The 27,425-nt window shown below is 35.7% G+C and overlaps 1 protein-coding gene across 1 annotated transcript; it reads right to left on the bottom strand.

Annotated features, from left to right (window-relative positions):
- On the bottom strand, nt 1-25,977 carry LOC113235147 (proton-coupled amino acid transporter-like protein pathetic). The gene is made up of 9 exons (XM_026470743.1): nt 25,786-25,977; nt 14,457-14,591; nt 13,556-13,706; nt 13,353-13,474; nt 6,450-6,534; nt 5,676-5,920; nt 4,350-4,562; nt 3,096-3,265; nt 1-571 (listed from the first exon to the last, which is right to left on the bottom strand). The coding sequence occupies exons 1-9, from the start codon at nt 25,821-25,823 to the stop codon at nt 333-335; spliced, it is 1,398 nt and encodes a 465-aa protein (XP_026326528.1). The 5' UTR covers nt 25,824-25,977; the 3' UTR covers nt 1-332.
- Nucleotides 25,978-27,425: the final 1,448 nt, after the last annotated feature.

Below are 27,425 nucleotides of genomic sequence, written 5' to 3'. Positions count from 1 at the left end.
TAACTGGAGTTTATAACAAATCAAAGCGAGAGAAATAATTAAAACAACATCTCAATATACCTAGTTTAATAATCTCTTATAAAATCTAGGTTATAACTTTACATAAAAATATTACAATATAAATAATCCAAGAGGGTCTAGCTTTCAGCGTCTTATAATTATTTGCACTGATCAAAATATTAAAAAAATACAAGGTTGCTTCGCATCATATTCAAGCTATAGCTCTACTTATCACGTTTTTTATCTAATATAAGCACTTTGTTTAACGAAGAACGATTGACTTAGTATTAAATTAACTTACTAACACATCACAGAGCCCGTTTCATTATTTGCTAACTAGTTCTAATAATCTCTACGATACTTTGCATCACACCCGTCACCAGCACGAAGGAGCCGAATAATATAAGAGCAGAATCTTTTATTAGGATCCATTTGAATTTGCCGAGGTCCCTTTCCCAGTTGAAAATTATGTGCATTAATGAAGGCGCTATGAGTCCCAGGAAGGAGTAGAAAAATGCACCTTCCAGGCCGATGACTTGCTCCAGCCGGGGCAAGGTTGCAGCAGCTGCCACTGAAAATTAAATTTTAACATGTCAATGAAACCTGTTGCAAAAGATCTACCTGTGAAAGAGTTCGTTCATGGAAGTACTGCCATTTTACCTACGTACCTATTTCTCCCGCCAAGTAGTAATGCTCACATTAGGTACTACTTGGCGGCAGAAATAGGTAAGATGGTAGTACTTCTCTGCACGAACTCTTCCAGATTCGCTCTGGACCTTTTGGAGGGAAAAGTGTCGTTTTTATTTTGACTTTCAATTATTTTGTGAAATCTAGTTTAAAGTGGAATAGGATAGTGCTATTGTGCCTTAATCGAAGATTAAAACGCGAAATTATACGAATCTCGAACTAAAATACCCGTATCGGCCCGTTCTAAGGAATCCCGAGTCAATCCAAGCACGCCCGCCTCAAATTGCCTATCCTCTTTGTGGCGGCCATATTTACAGAAAAACTTATTTCTATGTTTTCGGCTGAAGGACTTTGTTTCCATGGCCAGTAATAAATTAATAAATAATAAACGAACTCTTCCACGGGGATCTCTGTTGCTATTAAAACTAATGTCACCTTAGAGTGAAAACCCGCATACGCATTTTTACATTATTTTTACTGATATTTGCTGAAGCGAATTTCATAAATCTCTTAGTTAAATATGTTATTAAAGTAAATATATATATTTTTTAATTCAATAGAGCACTGAAAGAAGCATAATTTAACTCCTTAAAATGCTAACAATATGATTGTATTTACTATATTTTGATTATATACGTATCAGAAAAAAAATATTTTTGTCAGTTTCCCGAAAGTTTTAATCTTCGATTTTCGTGTCTTTGTTATTTACGATGACATTTTGTGATCAAAGTAAATTGACAGGTTTGCAGTGCTTCTATTTTCTCAATGTCCCACGGCAATCATCGGATTTTCGAATGCACACGAATATTAATTTCTATGCCCATTAATTATTAGATTTCAAATCTAAAGTAATTTGAATTTTGAACAACGTACTTTATTGTTGTTTTGTTACTATTGTTGTCTTTATTGAACGTATCAGATTCTTGTAAAAAAAAAAAATACAAGTACACGCTATAAATTATCTGTCGTGCCTGTGACTTTAGAGATTTGACTCCCATTGTATAATAAATAAAAAATATAATAGCAAATCTGTATACTTCCAAGTCTGAAAGCGTCCGGTCTGTACCAAAGGGCAACCAAATAAATAACCCGACTACTAACAGCCGACACACGAACTTTGCCGAGGGACGTTGAGAATATAGAAGCACTGTACTTAGTATAATTTGAGTTATTGCAATGTATAATAATCAGTATGTAATCAATAGCTTAGTAGGATATGAGTGGTAGAGGTGTGCACTAAGTGCGTGCCATCCCCATTACCACGGAATACTATAGGAACCGGTGTCGCCAAAACTCACGCATTCATAATTCGAAACACTATGAAATCATGATAATGAGTGGCCGTAGTTTCTAATTTAAAAAAAATCGGGACTGTTAATATAATTGAAACATTACCCTATTGGCATATCGATGAAAGTGATATAACAGCAAATTACGACGTTATGATTTTATATTAAAATTTCGATCAATGTTCTGCCGTACAATCATAATGCTGCTGACCGCTAGATTATTGAGGGTTTTTACCTATCAGTAGTCCGAATGACATTTTCCAGAAATAACGTTTGGTCGAAATTTCATAAACTCGAAAGTAATTTTGAGAGGAAAATGTTTTTTTCTTTTAAAATTAACTTAACCTAACCTAACCGTACCTAATCGTGTCTTTGCGATAAACTTTCAACATATCCTGAAAGCACAACTGTTTCGTTGTAATTCGGTTTTCGGCGTAATGAAAATTCGTACTTACAAACGTTATTTCGGACAAAAAAATTTTCGACTTTGTGATAGGATACCATTATTATGATGTGTTATTATGCCATTTAGCGGTTATATAGCTGAACGACGTCGAATTTGAGATGTTTACTTAGTTCTCCAAAAAATAGAATGACCATATTGCAGCGGTATAAGGTTTACTATCGTTTTTTGTAACAAAAAAAATATTACGACAAACAGAAAAATTAAAATTAAAATTTTTATCGCACTCCATAGTAGCAAAATAAGGCATTTTTCTATAATTTCTGAGGTTTTGCGCGAGATTATTGACATTACCATAACGTGAAAAGCACACTTCGCGTACTGTTGGCATATGTACGTAGCACGCAAATTAAGCATTTGTACTGTATTTATTGAAGGCTAGATTGCCCTCATATCCGGTACCATTGTGATAAGTATGCCCGCTATGGTGCCGGGTATGACGGCTATTGATATGGAAACAGATTTTAGTTTTCAAAATGAAAGGTGCTCGGTACTCATTCAGAAGATATGATTTATTACTATTGTCTTTTTGCTTGATAATAACCAAAACATAATTCGCAGTAGAGATCTTGGGCTTATGTTATCTATCTCGTATTATGTGAACAATCTTCCAATAGAAAATGGAAAAAATTAGTTACATAATTTGCGTTACTTACCTGTTAGAGTAGCAAAACCGGCTCTCATAATCGTCTGGGCGAGATTATGGTGTTTTTGCGCTACACGATTTTTCGTATTCCGCCACACGATCTCCATCGGCACGTAGAATTGGAGCATGAATGTGAAGAAGATTGCGAATATGATGAACACCTTCGCGGCCAAAGCAGCGCTGAAGTCCAAGAATTTAAACAGCAAATGAACACTCGTGTTAAAGACAAATAAAGGCCTTTTCAAGGCGAGAATGAACAGGCACTATGTAGGTGTGCAAGCTCCATAGTCAACCTCATCTTTACTTTCCATCAGGTGAGATGCTTTGATGCGCACTTATTTTAAACAAAAGCATACCTAGTCGTCCTAGGCAGTAGGTAATAAATCCGAAATATATAGATACATACACGTCTACTTCAGACTGATTATCATAATCATTATTGCAGCCGAAAGATGTCTCCTACTGATAGCCACATTGCGCCGAAAGCTGATCTTGCGCTGTTCACAACTAGCAGTTTCCCCCAACCTCCACCAGGCCATCGGTCCATTTTGTTGCTGCATCATCCGGTACGCGATTGCCAATCGACAATTCAAGAACTCTTCGAGTGAAAGGGGAAGAATTCCTTTCTCCTGCTACGCTCTTGATACACCTCTTCCGCTTCCCCTGCTCAGTACATCAGTCTTTGGTTGTTAACAGAATGACTATATTACGTTTGCAGTTAATCCCTGAAGTCGTTATCAACTTCATGGACTCGAGGTCTCGGCTGCATGAATATGGTTATGACCTCACGCATCAACTGCAAAAATACAGTCAGTCTGTTAGCAGCCTTTTTCTTATACTCCCGTTTATTCTTGGTACTCAATCTAGTTGAGTATATGCCTAATGCCCCAACCATGAATTTACAGACACAAAATTGTGTGTAATTTTTAACTCCCAACTGAAAATTTCTGTTCACCTATTTAAAGATTATCAGCTGTTTTCTCAGCTGTGACCTCAGTTTATATAATATTTATTTTATTTTCATTTATCCGATGACTGGAAATTTGGTACACGTGCTTAGGAAAATCGATGACATTACATTGGTAACCTTGATCTGATGTTGGAACCAAGATAGTCTGCAGACTATTCACCTACTTACAGTAGAACTATTGTGTGTAAAGTAAAAATAATCATGTTATTATGAGTACCACCAGCATGAAACAATGTTATCCAACCTGTTTCTTACACGCTGTACGTTAGTAGTAGAAGCTTATAATAAACTCACTATTCTTCAGTTGGTAGATTCAATGTTATGCTGCCCTTCGCGTCGCTACCGTAGCGTAGATAACCCAAGAATCCCATGATCATGTACAAAAGAATGACCACCGACATAGTGATGTTGAGCACCCCAGGGCATCCCAGGAAATGCTCGGGCTTTGCCATCGCGTTCTCCACTGGCAGCACCACGCCGATACCTTCCATAGCGAAGATCACTGTACTGAAATAGACATGCTCTTATTAAAGAACCGAAAGACACTTTGAAACATGATCGCCAATCGAGAGCTCAAGAACTCTTCGAGTGAAGGAGGAAGATATCTTTTCATTCACCTGCTACACCCTTCATACACCTCTTCCGCTTCCTGTGGACAGTGAGTACATCAGTCTTTGGCAATCTTCCACAAAGAAGTGGACTGTGGTTTAGCACTCTCTCTTTAAAGAAGATACGTGAAAAGCATTGGGATAATATGTGATAAGATGTGTGAATGCAACAAACAAAGTCAAGTATTTAATAGCAGGTAAGCTCCTTGTGACGGTTTTCGTCCAGAGTACCACCGCCTGGTGGTACCTGCACGACTTGTTCTTCCCGACACTTGCTACTCACAAGAAAATTTTAAGCATGCAGGCCAGAAAGATAAACGATGGTCTATAGTCATCAATAATCTTGGACATAGATAGCCACTATCAAATAGCAACAGACGTCTATAGACACATATTGCAAAAGGACACTTAGTGTGTTGGTACCAATGTTCGACATTTTAAAGGAAGTTGTTTATAAATTTGAAATAACTTTTTGTTTTTAAACATAAATAAATAGTGATTAGTTTACTTGATATAATCCTCAAGAAAGATTATGCTGTAGTAAGTTTCATAAAAAAGCTTTTACAATGATTACTATAAAAATTATTTAATCTCCAGTAATGTACTCCAACTAACCACTACACTTACAAATAATGAACACCCAGTAATTGACTCTTACCAATTACCTTACAAAAAAGATGTCGAACTGTGGTGCTGATCTGTCACTGGCGCCACCACATTAGGTCGTGTAATAAATCAATCTCAAGTGTAGGATCAATATTAATGATTTTATATAAATCTACTGTCTTTTATTGACATTTTAGATTATGGAGATTGCTACCTATTGGAAATGAAATTATTTTATCGGACCTAAAACGAAAAAAAGTTGCTTTTTCAGTCCAGTCTTGAACATGGGATCTGTAAAGAGCTGGAAACTTGACTGTTTGAAAAAACAAATATACGCGATCTAGATCAGAAAAATAGTTTCATTTGTATTTATTAATAAATATCAAATTAATACATTTAAACTTACGCGATAAATAGTGGCCATTGTTCAATCTTTACCAACATAGGTTGGCTATCCAAACCCGGGAAGTCTTTGCAAATGTAATGCAGACATATGAGAAACGTAAGCACTAACAAGATATTTGCGATTGCTGAAAATGGAGCCAGGAACTTCAGATTTTTGATCTGCGTGAAGATAAGAATCGGAACCAGAGACATTGCACAATACATTGCCTTGCTGAGGCCATTATCCACGGCAAAGTAATCCACGATCTGAAAAGATAATTTCAAGATTATACGGTTACCTATTCTTTAAGTTTTTATTATTACACCAAGTTCATGGATAATTTTCAGGTTGTTTTCCTTGCCTAATTTCAATGGCAATTTTTATTATATGAGCATTCGAGTAAATTATCGTTTATTAAATAATATAGAATGTCGTTTATAAAATGATATAAATATAGAAATTGCCGTCAAAATTAGGTAGAGAAAACTAACCTGAAAATTAGCTGCCTAAACTTTTACGACCGTAAAGAAAAATACTATTTATTTTCAAAGAAAATCTAATTTTAGTGCGACTGAACTCAAACGTTGTAGCAGAGTACATTTCAATGCCAATATCATAAATCACATTGGTGTTGGCGCGTGTCACATTGTGTAATATTTTTAAAAATTACAATAACAGCTACGTTTTGGCTACTTATCTAAATTGAGTATTGGCTTTCGTAATACTCTGGTTGAAAATTGGGCAGCAACGATGGAGCAACAAAGTTGGATTTTGAGTACCATGCTAAACACCTACCTGTTGTACAGAGTCGACTATGAGGATGACATAAACTGCGCAGGCGCCGAGGTAGGTGAAAGTCAACGCCCAGTCTATAAATATCCTGAAATACGCCAAAGGTTACTTCTAAACCTTCCTCTTTTGTTCTTCTAGAATAACAAGTTGCGGGAACGTCGACGAAACAGATATTAATGTAATGTTATAACTATGTTCAATATCATCATTAACTCATATTAAACGTCCCAGTTCTCACACAGCACTAACATACATTTTTCTATAAGAAAACATATTTTTTTATTCCATAATAACACCCCACGCCCAGTACCTACAGTAAAGTAACTCACACATAGGGCGCACTATAAGCTTCCGGAACTGGCCAATTACATAAACAATATTTAAAAAGTAAGTATAGCATTTGAAAAAGGAAAATACAGTTTGTTTTATCTGACTGTCACTTGTTTTTACATTGTCGCGTCATTTTAGAAATTGGTTATCTACATCACCGTGGATTTAACTCGTTAAAATTTTCGTAGTATGATTTTCTACGACTTTAAGTGTAATTTAACAGCTCAAAGGAGCTTCGCTCGGCTTCAAGACTTGCAAAACGACATTTATAGGTGGTTTGCAGAATTGAAACGCGGTTGTGTGAATTTCAGTGACGAATTTCGTGATGGTCGCCCGTCCACTGCTGTGAACAACTAAAACATCGATGCTGTGCGCTGTATGATCAAAACAGACAGGCATGTGACACACCATGAGATTCGGGCATGTTTAGGCATAGGCATGAGTTAAATACAATCAATACTACACAAACATTTGGGTGTGAAAAAGCTGTGCTCTCGGTGGATCTCACACAATTTGACTGAGGCTCAAAAAACGGATCGCGTCACTTGGTGCAATGCCATGCTTACCAGATTCAATGAAGGGGCGTTAAATTTGATGTGGGACATAGTAATAGGTGACGAAACATGGATTTAGTTTAGTTACGATCCCAAAACAAAGCAGCAATCGAGCGTATGGGTCTTTCGAGATGAGCCGAAACCAACCAAAGTGGCGCGCGTGCAAAGTGCCTCTAAGAGGATGATTGCTTCTTTTTTTAATAAAACTGGACACGTGGATGCTGTTGCTTTGGTGAATCATTGCACCGTGAATAGTGATTGGTACACGACCATTTGTTTGCCGGAGGTTATTGACAAACTCCGTAAAAATAACTGTAAACGTCGTATCATCTTGCACCACGATAATGCCAGTTTTCACACGGCCAGACAATTTTCATCACCTGAAGAGGCTGTCGAAGAGTATGAAAAATATGTTTAGGAGATTGTCACGGAGGAGTGGTGTAAATGTTTTCAAAATTGGTTCATTCGTAAGAAAAAATGCATTAACGCTGAAGGAGGATATTTTGAGAAACAATAAATTAATTTCTGGCCATTTATAGTACTATTTTTTTCTTATTAATTCCGGAAACTTATAGTTTACATAATATTTTAACTTTACTTTACTATAAATTATAGTTATAGTACACATAATATTTTCTTATAAATCAAACCATTTGTCATTTCAGTACGCCGTGAGTACGGTTTTTATACTTCGGAGGGCCATAACTAATGTGACCATTATTTTTTAACCGGCTTCAAAAAAAGGAGGAGGTTCTCAATTCGACTGTATGTTTTTTTATGTATGTTACGCGGTAACTCCGCCACTTGTAAACCGATTTTGATGATTCTTTTTTTGTTCGAAAGTGGGTAAGTGATCCCATTTAAATTTGAAGAAAATATTCGACCTCTAAGAGTGGTAACCTAGGGTATGAATGACTTTTGTGGTCGGTCTTTTTCGTACTCTGCACTGAGGTTAGGTTATTTCGTTCAAAGCAGTAAATTTATTATTGTTTTAAAAACAAAACACTTGTTTATGATAATAACGAAATGTTTAATGATAAAAAAAATAGAAAAAAGAACTAAAAATTTTAATGATCGAAAATTAAAAAGAAATTAGTCTTGTGTAGTCTGGTAGGGTTGGCTTGATAATATATCAAGCCAATTCGTATGATCAAATTTGCTTTAATATGTCAGGTTTAGTTATTAAATAACCGTAATTATTAGCAAGAATTTTAAATTTATATGTCGCGTGTGTCGTGAACCGTCAAAACGGGACATTTTTAAGTATTTTGGGGATAGCGGAACACGAAGCTCAAAAGCGGGGCTGTCCCGCTCAAAGTGGGATATGTAGTCACGGTATAACATAACCTTTAACTTTCGCACATAAATTCCGAGAAACTCAGAGACGCGTGCCCGAATTCGAACCCACGGCCTGTGCTTGAAAGGCGGTAGGGCAAAGCATTAGGCTACCACGGCTTTACTTTTTGGGAGATGCTTTACTTTTCTCTCCTTCTTTTAACATCTCGGGTATATGGATCGGAGTAAAGAGTACATCAACTTTAGTAGCTGTCAGTACTTCAAGCACTGAATAGCTATGGCATAAACTCAGGGCTCATTTACGAATGCCATCAAGCACTCATGGAGGTATGTATACAAAACCACGTAACTCTTCAGTGGATTAAAGGACACAGCGGCTCACGTGGCAATGATGCAGCAGATGAACTAGCCAGGAAAGGGTCGTAGACAGACGCTGTAGGACCAGAATCGATAGTGTCCCTCCCCTGCCAATGGTCCAGAACAACTATACACAAAGGTACAAAATCTTCACATAATAATACATGGACCACCCTTACGGTTTGTAGACAGGCGAGGGAAGCACTCCCAATGCTCAATGCCAGTCTATCTCGAATACTAATTAAACTTAAAAGGCAAGAGCTTCGCACTCTAACTGCCGCCCTAACGGGTCATGGTCCATACAATAAACACCTTTTCAATTTAGGTATCACAGACAGCCCTCTATGCAGAGCGTGCATAGAGGGGGAGGAAACGCCTGCGCACATCCTACTCCAGTGCTCCGGCGTGGCCAACTACAGGGCAAAGTACCTTGGAGTGCCAAGGTCGCTCCCCGAAGTCTTCAGCAAACCAAGGAGGCTGCTGAGATTCTGGAGGAGCTTGGGTGGCACGAGTAGGACCCTGCACCCACCACACGCAAAATAGGCGCTTTGTCGTCGAGTTGCGGATACCAGCCCGTTGCACCAAGTACCAAGTACCAAGTAGTAGCTGTACAGCACGTTGCGATTACGAAAAATCAAATTTGGTTCGTCTTTTAAAATTCAGTATTTATTAATGTCACGTCCTTACATAGTGATTCAATGACGATTGGCCTGTAGTTGATTGAGTAATGATCATTCATGAATTTATCATTTCAAGGAGATGCTATACCATACCTTCTTCATTACTCTTACTGATTTATATTATTCCTAACTCTGGTGACTGCAACTTCCTCAGCGTAGAATAAAGTACTTTGACTATACTATACTAATTTTCATAGTTTTTTTGGTTCTCCATACAATCTCTCATCCCCTCTTTAATGTTTATTTTTGTGACAAAAAGTAGCCTATGTCCTTTTCCTAGGTCCCATCTATCTCTACCTATACAAAAGCCATCAATACTGGTTCAGCGGTTTAGGTGTGAAATCGTAAAAGACAAAGTTACTTTCGTATTTATAATATTTGTAAGGATTACGCACATTCTATACACTAAGATATTTGACTCGCAAGCTTTTGGTTCTAAGTGCATTCATTTCTGTTCATTCAGTTTGTATTCTTTGTTTAAGTATCTATACAACCTCAAATGACTATGGCGGATGCCGTATTATAGGGAAACTATTGAATTTGGAAAAAATATACAGTAAAATGGAGAATATACACTGATTACTATATGGTATGAAAATATAATTCGTAAAAATTTTTACGATAGAAAAAAAAACACAAACTTACCTCGAAATTTTACAAGAAAATCGCTTATTCAATAGGTACTTTTCATATACCAATGATTTTTTTTGTATGAACTGAACTAAATAGAACATGTATAGTATACAATATACATTTTTCAAAGGGCTTTAATATCGTTTATAAAAAATGTTCTGAAATAAAGCCAGTGTCCCTGTCGCGACCCAAGCGAAACGAACCGTATTAGTAAGAGAAAAAATTGAATTAGAGCTGAGGTAATATCGATTTTTATGTAAGTATACGTTAAAGATCAAATTATAGATAGATAAACACTTTTCTCACTAGTATGCCACAAATACAGATTAAATACAATAGGAAAAATATAACGTTTTTTGTCATAGCAGTGAAAGGGCGCAAACTCAGTATGCCCAAGTCCAAGAATCAACGAGAGGGAATAAATCTAGAAGTTACTTGTAATGAAAGATATAACAAACGACTAGGAGCATTGACTTACAATTATATGGACGTCGGGTCCGCGCTAAAAAGTGTCCGAACTTATAGGGCGTTAAAATCGTATACTGAGCGTCATGCACGCTTTAGTCTTCGTTTGTTCGACTGACAGCGAAGCAAGCAAAATTAGACAGTACTGCGATGACATTACAATTTAAATTCAACGTTTTAGCTTTTTCACATCCCTTTACATGTCACTATGTTTAAATAGGTTGACTTGGGACATTTTTTTCGTGGTTTTTGTATTACACCCGTCGTCCATTTATTTGTAAGTCAATGACTAGGAGTGAAATTGTTCGTTGAAGTAATAAATGTAATAAAATGTGAATAGTGCATCTAAAGTTTCAGTTTCCTGGGAGTCAAATGTGATGAACATCTAAAGTGGAAATATCACAATCACATTGATCATGTGTGCAATAGGCTGAATAAATTTATTTGTTTTTGGCATAAGTAGGCTAGGACAAACTGTATCTCACGAAGCTGCAATGATGGCTTATCACGGGTACGTCTACGCTGTATTAAATTATGGGCTGATTCTGTGGGGAAACTCCGTAGATGTGAGTAGGGTGTTTGTAGTACAAAAGAACGCGCTAAACGAGATGACACATGCGAGACCTTGTTCAAAAAACTCAATATACTACCTCTCGTCAGCATCTATGTAAGAGACATCTGTGTGTTTGTTAAGACTAACTCTCAACACTTCAGAATACGTGGCGATTTAATTCAACTACAAACTCGAGCTAAAATTATGAAACAGAAATAATTGTACAAATAACTGCTTCAACATTTGGATCAAGATTTTTAATAATTTACCAAATGACATTAAATTACTACAAGGACCTACTTTTAAACTACAGTTGACAAAATGGCTTTTGAGTCTTTGCTTCTATATAATTAACATTATTAACATTATGTTAAAATGCTATTAACTGTATACAAGACATAATAAAACTCCATTACGTTTGCACACCTGCTTGTAGGTTGAATACATTGTACCTAAATTAATTTAAATTTACTGTATTCTGGCAAATAAACGTATTCTATTCTATTCTTATCTAAAATAACCTATTAAATATGTAAGTGCATGTGCGGATATGAATATATACGTGTAGCTGTAAGTAAAAATTACGATTGTGAATATATTTTAATGTAATAAATCAAAGTAAAAATTTATTTTATAAAGGAAAGAGTACATGGGGATATGAAAACTAATAATAATAGTAAAATTTTAACAAACCAGACAGGTTTTTGTAACGAGAGTAAGTAGGTGTTGCCGGTTAGGTGCTTTGAATTTGTGTTTGGAAGACTCGTCACGTATACGTGGAGGAATATTATTCCAGCATTTTGAAGCCGAATATTTGAAACTACCCTTAAATGCTGCAGTTCTATATTGTGATACGATAAATATATGATTGGGCAGTTCTTTCCCTGTAGTGTACGTTAACCGTCGTATAGTCACCTGCTTATCGGTATTTACAGAATATGATGTATACTGTAGAATACCAACCAATAAGTAGACAAGATAAGGCGGAGAGTGTGCGAAAGAATTGCATGATTTGATTCCACCTTCCCCTTTCCATCATCGGGGGGCTAGACGTGGGCTGGGGTACCACCCCCATGTTGTGGATAATCCCAGGATTCGCAAGAAAAGTTTCGCTTCCACATTTATGTGGCCAGCGATTAGGGAGTGGAATTCCCTGACTGCGGCCTAGTTCCCTGAACGCTATGACTTGAATCTTTTCAAGGCGAGAGTGAATAGGCATTATTTAGGTCTGCATGCTACATCGTTGACCTCATCGTCACTTTCTATCAGGTGAGATGGAGGTCAAATGCGCACACTACTTTAAAAAAAAACTAGATGTCCACAAATTGGCTTAAAAAGTTTCCTGAAACATCATTCACTACTGATGCAATTTTGTGGCTAACAACTTAAAGGTTAAGTTAGTTTTAACAATTTTCTTCACACTTATCTACCCAAAACCAAATAGTCAATAGGGGGTTAGATATTATAGTGGACAGACCGTACATTCAGTCATTCCATTTATCAAAGCACCGCATTCTCCTGATAAGTTAAACATCATTAACACATGATTTTATAATTCTATGTATACAGACGAGGTAATGAATAATATAGACTGTTTTAAAGATGTATTAAAATCAATAGAGACGTTTGTTTCAAGAGCACTTCGTAAATTTGATAACCTTCGCAATTAATTTATCGATTAATGGTTGATGAAAACAATTTATTGTGCCATGTTGTATTTTGGTTTAAGTTTTGAAAAGCGTTACGGAAAATACAAATTGAATACAACAAGGAACAGAAGGCGACAAATGTTTGGATAAAATAAAAAAAAATATTTGTTACGTAATCACGAATTTGTGATAGTGATAATTGCGGGGAAGAAGACGGTGAAAGAAAGAGGAAGACCAACAATGGCGTACGTACAAATAAAGACGAGCACACAAAGTTAGTAGCTATAAAGAGGTCAAGGATCTGGCTATGAATTGTAAGGATTGGAGGAGGCTATACCGACAAGAGCTCGGCTCTTAAATAGGATGAAGTATTTTGGTATAGAACTCACCGAATGCTTCGTGAGAACTTTCGTAGCTGCCTTGGCCCTGTAGCGAACACAGCTTCTGCTGTTTCGGCATATCCCAACGATGGCACCTTGCTAACTTTGGCAACCTCTTGCGAAGTTTTCACCTATGTTACAAATGAGCTTGAATTAAAGTCTTCTAACAATAACAATCGTAAATATGAAACTATGACAAATGAATATTTTACCAATAGAAACACGCAGTGAGTGCAAATGTAACCCAGGAGGATAGTGCCAAATATTCCAGCTACAGTTCCGGCATTCCTGAAGGCTGCTGGCATGGCTAAGATACCGGAACCTAACGAAGATTTTAACAGATTCGCGAACGACCGTGCATCTCTGAAAGGTAACATTAATAAAATGAATGAACTTTGTTGTCCTCTTTGCATAAATTATTTCAAAAGTAACATAACACAAAATGCAAAGGTAAGAAGTACCCAAAGTGTATAGGGCACCGAACAGGAGCGACTAACAAAGCAAAATAGCAACAAGAGAAAGTTACCAATTATCGAATTAGAAAGAAAAAGAAACTATTTTTTCAAATATAAATCTGTATATTTGTTTTTTCAAACAAACCAACGTTTCGGGCCCTTTACAGGTCCCATAGTCAAGGTCCCTTCGGCCGCGCACTAAACCGGAGGTTCGTAACCAGTTGCGAAAGTAACATAATTATGTTTTGTACGATACCAGTTGCGAACGAAGACTTTTTTGTACTCGCACGAAACCGTGGTTTCGAACTAGGAAATGTACCCATTTTAAACAAAAAATAATAGCGACGAAGGAGAGTCTATTCTTCAGTCGTAACCATTAAAACCTATAATTTGTAGTGGCTGGTATGATTAGCAGGGAGCCCCAAACGTTTGGTTTTGGTTTTGTATGAAAAAATAGTTTCATTTCCTATGTGTAACAATCGCTATAGTCTGCTTAGATTGCTACAAAACCCGGATAGACTGATGTAGAACAAAAAAAAATCAAAACCATTCAGAATTTTTACCTTTCCATTGATGATACGTATTTGTTACGAGTAAAAGTAACTATTACACTAAGTTTACTTTCTTGGTATAGATATGTGGTTGACACTATACTCACGAATTAGGATGTTCTAGTTTTCTGTTTTGAAAGGGTTCGTAGTCGTTTTTCTCCAAGTCATTTTCTTTACATTTTGTGTTTATTGTGCTGATGCTTGTCGTGGACGGAAATGCTCCATTTTCAGTTATTACAGCGCTGAAAAGGAGATAAAATATAACTTAAGTTGTGTAGGCATTACATTCTTTTTAACAGACTTCATAAAAGGAGGACGTTCCTAAATCGATTTAGGAACGTCCTCCTTTAAAAAATACAGTCGACTGCATTGACTTACAAATAAATGGACGGCGGGTCTAATACAAAAACCACGAAAAAAATGTCCCAAGTCAACCTATTCGAAATTTAAATTGTAATGTCATCGCAGTATCGCGCTGTCAGTAGAACAAATGAAGACTAAAGCGGAGTTTGGCGCTCTGTATACGATTTTAGCGCCTTACAAGTGCGGACACTTTTTAGCGCGCACCCGACGTCCATATAATTGTAAGTCAATGGTCGACTGTATTTTTTTGTCTGTGTGTGTTACGCGATTACCGATTTGTGAACCAATTTCGATGATCATTTTTTTGTTGGAAAGAGGACACCTCAGCGTTGGTCCCAATATAATAAATTAATTTGAAGATAATATTAGTTAAAAATTAAGTTTTAGTACTTACAGGGTCGAGAGTACATCAAGCATGAGTTTAGATTTAATTTCAATTCTATAGCGCATAAGAGAAGAACGGTGCAAAGTCCAAAATTAATAGGCTCTTGACTGTACAATTATATCGTTTGTCTTCTCAATAAATTGTGCTAGTTTTCGTAATCAAGCAAATGTATATCGGCGACCGAATAGCTTTTCAAATAATTTCGAGGTGCTACTGAAACCGGGACTGGATGCAATTCAAATTTCATTATTTTTGACAAGCAACCAGTCCCGGGATCACACAGGTTTCCGTTGCAACTTTAAACCAACCCCGGGTTCAGATGCTACAAACCCATTACAACTCTATGGTGATGAAAATCGAATCTATTTTATGGATTTCTCTATAATAGCTGCCTTATTGACAATGTTTCGATATCGTTAAGGGGCGTGGTTGTCTTTGTCTCGGAATTGGGGTATGTGGGGTATGTTGTAATGGAAAAATCCAATCATTTATTTTGAATCCTGTTTATTGTGAAATAAGGCTCAATTGATATTGTGGCGGAACGGAATGGAAGCAACTTTTCGTAGCATTATTGTACATAGCATAATGAATTTTATTGTCAATTGTGTAACGTAAAAATTAGATACAAGCCAAAATTTTCCGCGGAATTCTCGCGTATGCTCAAGATTGCTCGCGCATTCCGCGGAAGATTTTGGCTTATTACCTCAGCATTGATATATGTTATCAGAGCTTTAAATCGCAAAGATCTGAGGGGCACTGGCATTGGGCCCGTCTCCCTGAGACATAAGTTGACTAGTCCCATGCGCCTGTAATTTCATCAGCACCCTTTCCCCTCATAACCGGAACGCAGTAATGCTAACATTACTGCTTGGCGGCAGAAATTAAATTTGATATGTAATTTAATGACAACAATATTATTATTAATGAATTGTTAACTTTATAATTATTGTGTATTTTTCATTTTATAATTTGTAGTTTTGTTTGACGATCTCAATATAATTTCTAATACATGCAGTGCAATTTATAGTGTAATATTATATTTGAGAAGTCTCAATTTGAATCTGAATCCACGGATACGAATGCTGGTGCTGATAGTCGCAACAACCCTGCAATGTATACCCTCCTATAGATTCCGGATGATGTTCAAAATTTGCCATTTACGATGCTTAAAACTAACGTGAAAGAAAAACCTTAATACTAAAGATTATTTATATCTATTATACAGCGTTGGAGTATTTGGATGACTAAAATCCTTGGTAATGACCCGTTTAGCTATTGCATATTGTTTTTATTTATGATATTTATAAATCAATATTGTACATGATCAATGTATACAAATGGTTAATGTATACAGACCTCGAGAGTCTGCCTTACGAATGACTAGTGCGTAGTGTAGAGTTTAATCAATGTGTTTATTTTTTTTTATATTAGTTATTAATACGTTTGTGTTTGAATTTATCATTTTTGTTATAAGTAGCTGAGTAAGAATACGATGTTATTCAGCTTGTAATTCTCCACTATTGTCTTTACAATATACCTCTTTGATAAAACGATATTGATAGGAACTACAGCTCAATCCGTTGTACGCTTAGTATAATAAGGTGCAGCCGAAACCGACTGCATGCAGTTAATGCGTGAAGTTGTTACCAACTTCATGTAGTCGCGGTCTCGGCTGCACGAAGTTGATTACGATTTCACGCATTACCTTCACACATGCAGTCAATCTACTATTTAAAATATGATTACTACACAATCACTTTTGGATTGTATACGAGCATACACATACAAACAAACACAAACAAACACACACATGCGCGCACGCGTGCACACACTTATGCATATTATTTTTTATGTTTTACCTCATAACTACCACTAAAAATGTATAACCACGATCGCTCAGATTCCTTTTTATATTTCTACAGGGACTTTTTTGGTCCCGACTAACTCCTAAGACACAGACTTTTGCTTAGTTTAGGAGCCAGAGTCCTTAGATTTGTGACGCCTTTTCTACCTCTTTGTTTTATTTTGTTTACTTTTTTAATCAGTAAATTTCTTCTGTGTACTATATATAAGGCAAAGGTGTATTTTTTAATAAAGATATATATCTATATCTTTAGAGATATAGATATATAGATATAGAGATAAAGAGATATATCTTTTAACAGCCTGAAGTGTTGCGGCGTAGGAATGAAGACTTATAGAATTTACTTTGCGTACCTGGCGTCAATAAACATAGAGCATATAAAAGCATATTTAAGGTAGACGTAATCACGTTTAATCAAACGTTGTGCCAATTATAATTATTTTATAAACACCGCGTTATTCGCATCATGCTTCTTTTAGTTTGGTCTGGTTTGGTCGAGTATTACATAATTGACAATTTTCAGACGGATATCAAAGGACGGGAGTAGAGTCTACTCCCTAAACTGTAGTTATATAGTTACTATAACGTTTTTATTCTACGAGAGGCGATAATTTTATTGCAGAGATTAAAGTATTGCTATGTTTGTTTACGTCGACTGATATGATACTGTGTAGGATTGTGATAAAACAGCTTTACGAGGATTAAAAATAGACTAGAGTAATGAAACGTGACGTTTAATGTTCACGTTGCTGGTATTTACAAAGTAAATTCATACGTATGTCGATGAAGAAAGGCCCATTGTCGAGTCCTTCGACATTTGCATGGGGCATGAGACTGACAAATCTCTGAAACTATTGTACAAAATTTTGACTATACTTTTATGACGAATAGGAACGGATTTTTCTACATTTTTCTGCTAAACGGAGTGAGATGACCTAATATAGGGTTTTTAACAAGAACTTTGTTTTGTAAATCAATAAAACAATATAATTAGATGCCAATTATTCAAATTTTTATTGTATTAAAAAAAGTAAGGTTTGGCAATTATTAATGAAAAATTATATATGATAAATGTCCACCACGACCGCAGTTACAGATGTCGATTCTTTTATTAAAGTTTTTAATCACTTTTTGACAAAATGGTGGATTTATTTCGTTAATCACTTCACGACTTAGCCCTTAGCCCGTGGGGTCCCAGAGCCCTTCATTTCTACAAAATTTTATCGAAAAAATTAATAGACTGTCTGGGAAACCCAAGGGCTGGCAGCTACCTTGCCCAATGCATTAGCACAGCAACACAAAGGAGGACCGCTGCCAGCATCTTGAACACCTTGCCGCGGGAACCCAATTTGATTCATATTATCTTTCTAGTATTTAAGCTTTTCATTGTTTTTTTTTACCTTACCTGTATATTATCTTAATTAAATAATACTACTCATTGTTCGATAATTAAAAAAATAACGTTAAATAGTGTGAAATAGGAAATGAACGATTATGTGGTCATGTGTGGTATCATGTGAAAGGGTTTTCCTATAAAAAGGATATGTATACCAACCAGATACTATAAGCTCTATTATAATGATTACTCAATACAAGAATTCCGATCACGTGTGTCCGCGCACGAGGTCAATGTCAAGGGAATTATTAATTATTTTCTCTTTGATTTTGTTAGTTTTATTGCATTTTTATCGCGGCGTGTGGCATTAAGTACGGGCTTAAAAATGGTGATTGCGGAAATTAAACCCATGAAACTCAAACAAAGATCAATAGTTTGTTATTAGTTTATCGAAATTAGTTCAACTGGGAATCGAACATGAAATATGAAATGTGTATAAATGTTTATTTACAAAGAGCAACCCCCATAGCTTCTTAATTATTCTATCCAGGAAAATCTGCCTTACGAATGAGTCAACATCATCATCGTCACAGCCTAGTTTCACCCACTGCTGGGTGGCCTCCCGTAGTTTGTGCCATTCACCGCGGTCCTGTGCTAGCCGCATCCACCCACGGATTAGTAGAGTTTAATATCAATGTGACCATTTCGAGTGTAATTTGCTTACATATTAATTGTATTTTGTATGTCCATCAAAATATTACTGTATTTAAGACACACAGCAATGTACAAACGTAATACTAAAAAATAAAAATAAATTAATCATGCCTCAATACCGATTGCAAAATTCTCCAAATCTCTACTAAATAAATAAATAAATAACGCACACACTTAACATAGCCCCGCACTAGGGAAACCCTGTGTTGCGGGTGCCATGGACACACACATAGACAACCACAAATTACACCCAAACTCACGAGAGAAATAATTGTAAGCCATACAAATATTTCTCCCGGCCCGGGAATCGAACCTGGGACCTCTGCGTGGCAGTCCGGCATGGCAAACGTTCGGCCACGGAGGCAGTTAAATGTTAAAAGTTAATGTTATTGTAGCAGACAAGATTCATTGGAAATTAGCAACCATTTTCATAAACTCCAAACTTGAATAGCTTTTCTACTTTCGTTATTGCAATGTCGTTAGAAAACCATTTTATACTGTCTTGGGAGTTAAATTTGTAGCCTTAGCTTCAAAATTTCAGTAATAATCTTGGTACGAAAATGCTAAAAAGTTCGTAATTAATTTACGTGTAATCTTAAGTAACTTATGTAGCCGGTTATGTGAGCTGCGGCGGGATACCTCCAAGCTGCATCAATAACAGACGGATGTCACCACCAGAGACGAGCTCGACACTTGGTCTGGATCAGTTATTAGCAGAAGAAGCAAGCAATTGACTGTGTTTATGTTATGATGAGTGTGTGCGTTATTATTAAAAAAAAATGTGTGCGTTATTATATTGTCGGCTTGCTGAAATAAATAAATTTTAATTCCTAATTGTAGTACGCCGCAGCCCATATGGCCTGCTAGGTAAAATTCGAAAATACATGGTGGCCTGCGGCACTTGGGTCTTTGTGGGCCGCCGGCGACCCATATGGCTTACTGGTTAACATTCGAAGATACGTAGAAGCCTGCTGCAGTTGAAGCCGGCGGCCCACGTGGTGTTTAGTGTTACCCACTGAGCCATGACTAAGTATTATTATTTTTAAGCTAGAGTTTGAGAGTGTTTAGAGTACCCAGTGTTTGTTTGATTGGCATACTTTGTTTTTATCAACTAGGCACTTAACTTGAGTTTCAATTGTTTATCTACAAGGTTAAAATATTTGTTATAAAACGCAGACAGTTTATGTGTCAAACAAGATCACAATGTATTAGATCTCCTTAAGTATGCAAATAACACTTAACAAGTGGGTCATTCGTAAGGATAAGCTGATAGTAATGAGTAGAGGTGGGAAAATCTGGTTTAGCCTTTTTAAAAAGCGTGCTTTTTTAGACCCCTTTTAAAATAAACGCTTTTTAGTTCGAAGCTCAAAAAATCGTTCAGAAAAACGTTTAAACGCATAGACTTTTATATTAAAAAAAGCTTGCAACGTTGTGTTGATAGCGAAAGGTAGACCACTAAAGGTGTTAAGTAAGTTTATTTGTAAAACACGAGTTTTATTTTTATTTATAAAATTATTATGCACATTGACGAATTAATTTGTTTAGGAAACGCTTAAAATAAAAAGCGTGCTTTAGTGCTCATTTTAAAAAGCTTTTTGTTTAAACGCCCACTTCTAGTAATGAGCATGAAACTTGAAGCTTTATTCCTTTTGATGCCATAATTGAATAAAATTACCAAAAAAAAAAACCTCTACCTCCGTACGCAGTTTGAATACGGTTTTTTTGCACTATACATCTTACTGAATAAATATTGGCGTAAACTTTAGATACACAACTGTTCACATGGTGTTTGTCCCGCAAAAAAAAAAACGCACACAGCTCTATACGTTTATCGAATACGCAACGGACTTGTTAATAATTGAATGAACTTTAATGTATTCATAGGAAATGAAACTATTTTTCCGGATTTAAATCGCGTATATTTGTTTTTTCAAACAAACCGACGTTTCGGGCCCTTTACAGGTCCCATGGACACGGTTGACTGAGGTGGTACAGTCTTCAACCAGTTATGTCTAATATTAATGCAAACCACCCTATTTTTTCATGTAATTTTACATTTATTTATTACATTACATATATTAAACTTTATTTATATTACATTTATTAAACATTTAATGTATTCAGTGTGCAGTGGCGCATAGTATTAACATTAACACGGAAGTCATGCGTTTTTTTTATCGAATAGTCACCGAACAAGCGTCGTCTAGTATTGAAGTATCTTTTGGAAGGAGGGCACGCATCATTTTATTAATACAAAATGACCAGCGAATCTTCTGTGGATAAGATATCAATAAATGCCCGTATTTTTTGCATCACTTCTCAGATTTTCGTTAAATTCATTGGATGAACCCAATAACTTCTGTTTTTCCGACAGCAAAGCTTTTGGCGTCTTCTATGCCAATATAAAATTGTAACAAATGAACCCATCACAGACGTGTTCTCCGTTTTTTAAACGCATGAAAATATATCATGTGTACAACCCGCTGTCTGTCCGTTTATAATCGAATACATTAAAAAAGGTGCAGGACAATGTCGTATAAACGTAGGCTCTGCTTTTTTATTTTGAATCACCCGAGATTTCAGACGAAGGTATTATTCACTCTACGTTTATTACTTAAAGGTTAGGTACTTACTAGTCGTTATTTCAGTTCATTATGCATAAGATGATATTTCATCATTATCATGATTATAAACTTAAGAGCTCTCGAGTCTCGAGTAAAGGCTAATATTGTATTTATTTACATAACCTGCAAAGTTATTAGGTATGTTGTAAAATAATTTCTCATAGTATTTTATGGAGCGAAGGAAATTGTATTGTTGAACACATTGACTTACAAATAAATGAACGACGGGTCTAATATAAAAACCACGAAAAAAATGTCCCAAGTCAACCTATTTAAACGTAGTGACATGTAAAGGAATATGAAAAAGCTAAAACGTTGAATTTAAATTGTAATGTCATCGCAGTACTGTCTAATTTTGCTTGCTTCGCTGTCAGTCGAACAAACGAAGACTAAAGCGTGAATGACGCTCTGTATACGATTTTAACGCCCTATAAGTTCGGACACTTTAAAGCGCGGACCCGACGTCCTTATAATTGTAAGTCAATGGTTGAATATTATAATTATTTAATTATTTTAAAGTAAAGATATTCGTATATTTCTAATTTTACATAATCTTTAGCAATGTTGATCAATGTTATTAGTGTTTACAAGAGCAGCCCATATGGCGCTAAATGTGAAATTCCTTGGACGCTGATCAAGGCCTTAGACCGTTTACTACTAATCTATATAGCTATATTACGAAGTAAATACGAATTTTCTAAACAAAAAGACAAAAGAAAAATTCATACAGCCAGCTGCCCAGTGTTCATAGTTGCGAGAATTAAAAACTTTTTTACTATTGTTGTGTTATTTCGCCTTTTTTATATTTTGGTCGCGAAAATGAGTGTTAGTGAGAAGAGCGGTAACGAAAATAAAATAAAATACACTCAAACACATTATCAGAAGCAGGCTATTATTCATGTGTCTGGAAAAACAATCACATGTTCTTTTAGCAATTGTCCTAACACGTCAAATATTACTTTTAATATTAATTCATATTTTTTTACTTTGTCTATTATACATCTTTCTCTCTTTAGTCTTGTATTATTTCCTCACATTGTTTGAGAAAAATGCCATGTATGTTTTGGCGGGAACGGGGATTGCTTGACTCGTATTAATATAAGGCCTAGCTGTACTAAAACCACAGTGAAGCTACCACTATTATCAATATACACATAATATACTATTAATAAATCTTTATTGACCAAAGATCTCATGAATGCACACCGGTTTCTTCATTACATTATCGCTCTATGGATTTATTACGTCAAGATTAAGCAAAAAGCTTTAATGTTCCAAAAAATCTCTCCAAAAAACAAAATGCAATTACTTTAATAAATTTATAATCTATAACAGTGTAACATTGATTAAATCAAAGTTTAATAAATAAAGATCTATATCAACTAAAGTTTACGTTGTAAACTGAAATTTACAATAAAGTAAACTTAACATCGAACCACTAGACAACCTGTATTAGTTTATTTATATAGCAGAAGAGCTCCTTGTGAAAGAGTTCGTCCTGGAAAGTACTGCCACCTTACCTATTTCTGCAGCCAAGCAGTAATGCTCACATTACAGAGTACTAAAAACCGACCTCAAAAGTCATTCATTCCCTAGTTTACCACCCTTAGAGGGCGAATATTTTTTTCAAATTTAAATGAGACCACTTTTGAGATACCCTCTTTACAACAAAAAAAGAATCATCAAAACCAGTTCACAAATGGCGGAGTTATCGCATAGCATACATGCAAAAAAAATAAACGTACAGTCGAATTGAGAACCTCCTCTTTTTTTGAAGTCGGTTAAAAAAGAACAGATCACAAAAGTTCGTGGAATTGCATCTATTTGTCAAGTTTTATTGCACCGGTTACCGGAAAGTTCGCTAACCTGAATTCATCCTTTAGTTTGCCACCCTTAGAGGTGGAATGTCTTCTTCAAATTTTAATGGTATCAATAATGAGGTATCCTTTTTCCAACAAAAAAAGAATTATCAAAAACGGTTCACAAATTCCGGAGTAATGGCGTAACATATATACAAAAAAATACTGTCGAAGTCTGTTAATTAGCATAGGGAATATTCTTTCTTCAAAATTCAAATTCAAATTCAAAATAATCTTTATTTCATAGGTAAGCATTATTACACTTGAAATCGTCACAATGGTTAAACTCTACCGCTCATTCGTAAGGCAGATTCCCCTGAAAAGAATGAGCAAGAAACTCTAGGGCTTGCTCTTTGTAAATAGCATTTGTACACATTAATAATAAATAATAATAATAACGCACACACTCGACATAGCCCCGCACTAGGGAATCCCTGTGTCGCGGGTGCCATGGACACACACATAGATAACCACAAATTACACCCAAACTCACGAGAGAAATACATGTAGGCCATACAAATATTTCTCCCGGCCCGGGAATCGAACCTGGGATCTCTGCGTGGCAGTCGTAACCGTTCGGCCACGGAGGCAGTTAGTTAGTTACATTCAACATTTACAATAATATATTTTTTTTTGTTTTTAAACATCAGAGACCGAGACTATCTCGATGAGCTAAACGGGTTACTACCACGGATTTTTGTCATCCAAGTACGCAGAAGTTGTATAATAACCTTTAGTATAAAGTTTTTGTTTCACTATAGTTTTAAACCCCGTGAAAGGCAAATTTTGTATATCAACCGGAATCTTGTAATAGAAGCGTATACATTGCCCCTTAAATGATATTTTGACTTTGTGAAGACGACTATCAAGAAAAGCAAGTTTATTTTTATTCTTCGTATTAATGTTATGTCTGTCGCTATTTTTCATAAACAAATTACTATTCCTTTTAACATAAATTACATTTTCATAAATGTACTGTGAGGCTAGTGTAAAAATGTTAATTTCCTTAAACTTATCTCTCAAAGATACTTCGGGGACCAGATTGTAAATTGCCCTAACCGCACGTTTCTGCAGGACAAAGATTCTATTGATACTCTTATTCAGAGTCCATAATGACGAATGATTAATGGCGAAAACACTATAACAATGCAGCAACTTTTGATTGATTTATTTATTATGAATCACAACACGCATAAACTTATATTTTAGAACTCCGTATGCAGTTCATAAATCAACGTTTGGATCTTCAGTTGCGAATTACGCAAAGTTGGCGCCTCTTCACGCTGTAAATTAGATGTAATGCTGACGCCTACCCGTGAGAATAGCTTTATTGTCTCGTATATAGGTTCATTATATTTAGATACTAGTTTTCTCAAGGTAAGAGGATTATTTTGGTCAATTTTACACATTTCTCTCACGTTCCTGGTAACTTTATGTTTAAATTATTAATAATTAAGATCGAACTCTTTGAAAATATTCCCTCGATCCGGCCGGATTCTGACCGCAGACGTCTTCTAGCAAACCTTGCCAGATGCTATGCCAACTAAGTCACAAAACGAACCAGCGGACGTTACGAATATTTCTATTAGTTAAAACCTAAAAACAAAAGCAAATAGAATATATAGACGAATTTTTGTACCGACTGTGAGAAATTTATTTCTCCACTCAGAGAGGTACCTTTACAGCGACCATCGCTGACTGGAGATGTAGCTTTAATCATTGTAAATCCCTGGTTTAGTTGGCATAGCGTCTGGCACGGTTTGTTAGAAGACATCGCTTCGAATCCGGCCGTATCGAAGGATTTTTTTCAAAGTGTTCGGTCTTTGTTACTAATAATTATAACAAAGTAGTGGAGCAATTTCACAAAGAATAATTGAATATTATGGTAGAAAAATACAAAGTAATATTCAATAAAAACTTGAAAATTTAAAATTTAACTTGTTATTTAAAACCATGTAATTAACAAATGAATTTATAAAAAAAAATTATTATAGGAAATTAAGGGACGAACAAGTCGTATGTCGAGTGGTAAACGACATGCGTGTCCATAATAGATGCAGTGTCACTCAAACTTTAAATCACAAAGATCTGACGGGTTTTACCACTGCGCCTGTCGCTCCGTGACAAGTGCCTGTGATTTCACCAGCACTCTGATACTTCAAAACCGAAACTCGCATTACGGCTTGGCGGCAGAGATATCTAAGGTGGAAGTACGGATGTTCATCTGTCCACTACTGATGAACTCTCTCATAAGGAGCTCTACTACTATAAATTTCCTCGTAATTACTTACGTAGAGCTAAACTGTTTCATACTGTAGCTGTTAGACATCACAAACACAAAATAAATGTACAGTTATATACAAAATCACTTTCACTTTAATTTAAAGTAATTTGTTAGAGCAGTTTTGTAATTATAAATATTTTTTTAATTTTATGTATTGACGCGTGCGCGGCATGATTCGTGTGCGTCGGCGCATACGGCGGGTGCTCGTTTAGCGTGCAGCGACGGTGTTTATAAATAATATACTAGTGTGTCAGCCTCAGTTGGCGTTGGCAGCGACACTCACCCGAGGGCCGATGGAGTCTGCGTTGCAGAATTCCAGGCCGCGTCAAGGACGTTACAAATAAATTCTTACGGAAAATAGAACAATTTTAACAACGCGACGTCTACGTCTTAGACACGTGCTTTGTATGTTACTAATACGGATAGATACATCTGTTATGTTTCAATCAAAGGTGTTTTTCGTGAAATTTTAATTATTCTTGTTGCTCTGAAGTAAAAAAAATAAATATATTCCAAATTAATTATATTGTTTGGCTGTTGTTGTGAGCGAGCGCGAAATTGATTTTCACTGTTCTCGTGTTACAAAATAATTATGAATGTATTAAGAAAGGCGGTATTAAAATAAAAGTAAATATATTGTTATATTTATTTTGGTTTAATTCAATGTAGACATAAAAATATTTTTAACCGATTTCAAAAAATGGAGGAGGTTTTCATTCGACTGCTACCGAACTTCATATAGTTCGGTACACAGAAAAAAGAACGTCGTGTTTTTTATTAGTTCTCTAGTAGCTCTTGATTAGTTAAATTATTGGCCTAAAGATCTTGCAACCAGACTCAGACCATTAACCTTTATTAAAAAATATAGGTTAAAATTTCAGAGGTACTTGGCCACTTATATTTTATCTCTTTGGTTTTTTGTTTTGTATGTGAAAAGGCTGAAATTGTTTTGTATATGAAAAATAAATGGGTGAAAATATATTAACAAAAAATTGCGTTCGTTGTCGCGGATTGTTATCAAATTATACATTGAATATTGATTGTGTTTTATTATTTCATTTACTCGTAGAAAAAGTATTGTAAACAATCATCACATAATTAGGTCTTCAAATCTCGTTCCTATTACTTAGGCCACATGGCAAAGCCTCGTGGCCTAAACACGGTAATCGACTTTAAGAGCCATCATTATGTAACGATTGCATAAAATACTGTTTATGTTACCGTGGTTTAAGTACCTGTAAAGAGCCCGAAACGTTCATTTATTTGAAAAAAAACAAATAAAAACGATTTAGATCCGAAAAAATACTTTTATTTCCAAGGTGTAGTTCTGTGATGTGCTTACATATGATTGGTATACATATTTTAAGAACCAATCGTCTCGGATTGCCGAATAAATAGACGTGTTTTCCAAATTTGTTAAGCATGTTGCTATATAAACTTTTATTGTCCTTTCATATGTAAACTGCGAATTCCTTCGCAATATTTCATGCGATTGTATACAATATTTACATTATTATACTAAGAAAAGTCAACAGCAGTAAAACTCTTTGTGGAGGAGTTTGTCCAGGGCAGTACTGTTACCTTAGCAATTTCTGCCATCAATCAGTAATGTGAACATTACTGCGTTCCGATTTTGAAGTGTAAGGG

Source organism: Hyposmocoma kahamanoa, unplaced genomic scaffold (genome assembly GCF_003589595.1).
Source record: "Hyposmocoma kahamanoa isolate Upper Pololo Valley unplaced genomic scaffold, ASM358959v1 87, whole genome shotgun sequence".
In the NCBI taxonomy this organism is placed as follows: Eukaryota; Metazoa; Arthropoda; class Insecta; order Lepidoptera; family Cosmopterigidae; genus Hyposmocoma; species Hyposmocoma kahamanoa.
This window is presented reverse-complemented; position numbering and strand designations above follow the sequence as displayed.

Coding starts and splice junctions, on each gene's coding strand:
- LOC113235147 (XM_026470743.1), bottom strand. CDS start 25,823: ATGTCTAACAGCTACAGTATGAAACAGTTTAGCTCTAC. Junction 6,535..13,352: donor AAGTTCTCACGAAGCATTCG/GTGAGTTCTATA, acceptor GGCGTATTTCAG/GATATTTATAGACTGGGCGT. Junction 3,266..4,349: donor AATCTACCAACTGAAGAATA/GTGAGTTTATTA, acceptor CTTGGACTTCAG/CGCTGCTTTGGCCGCGAAGG.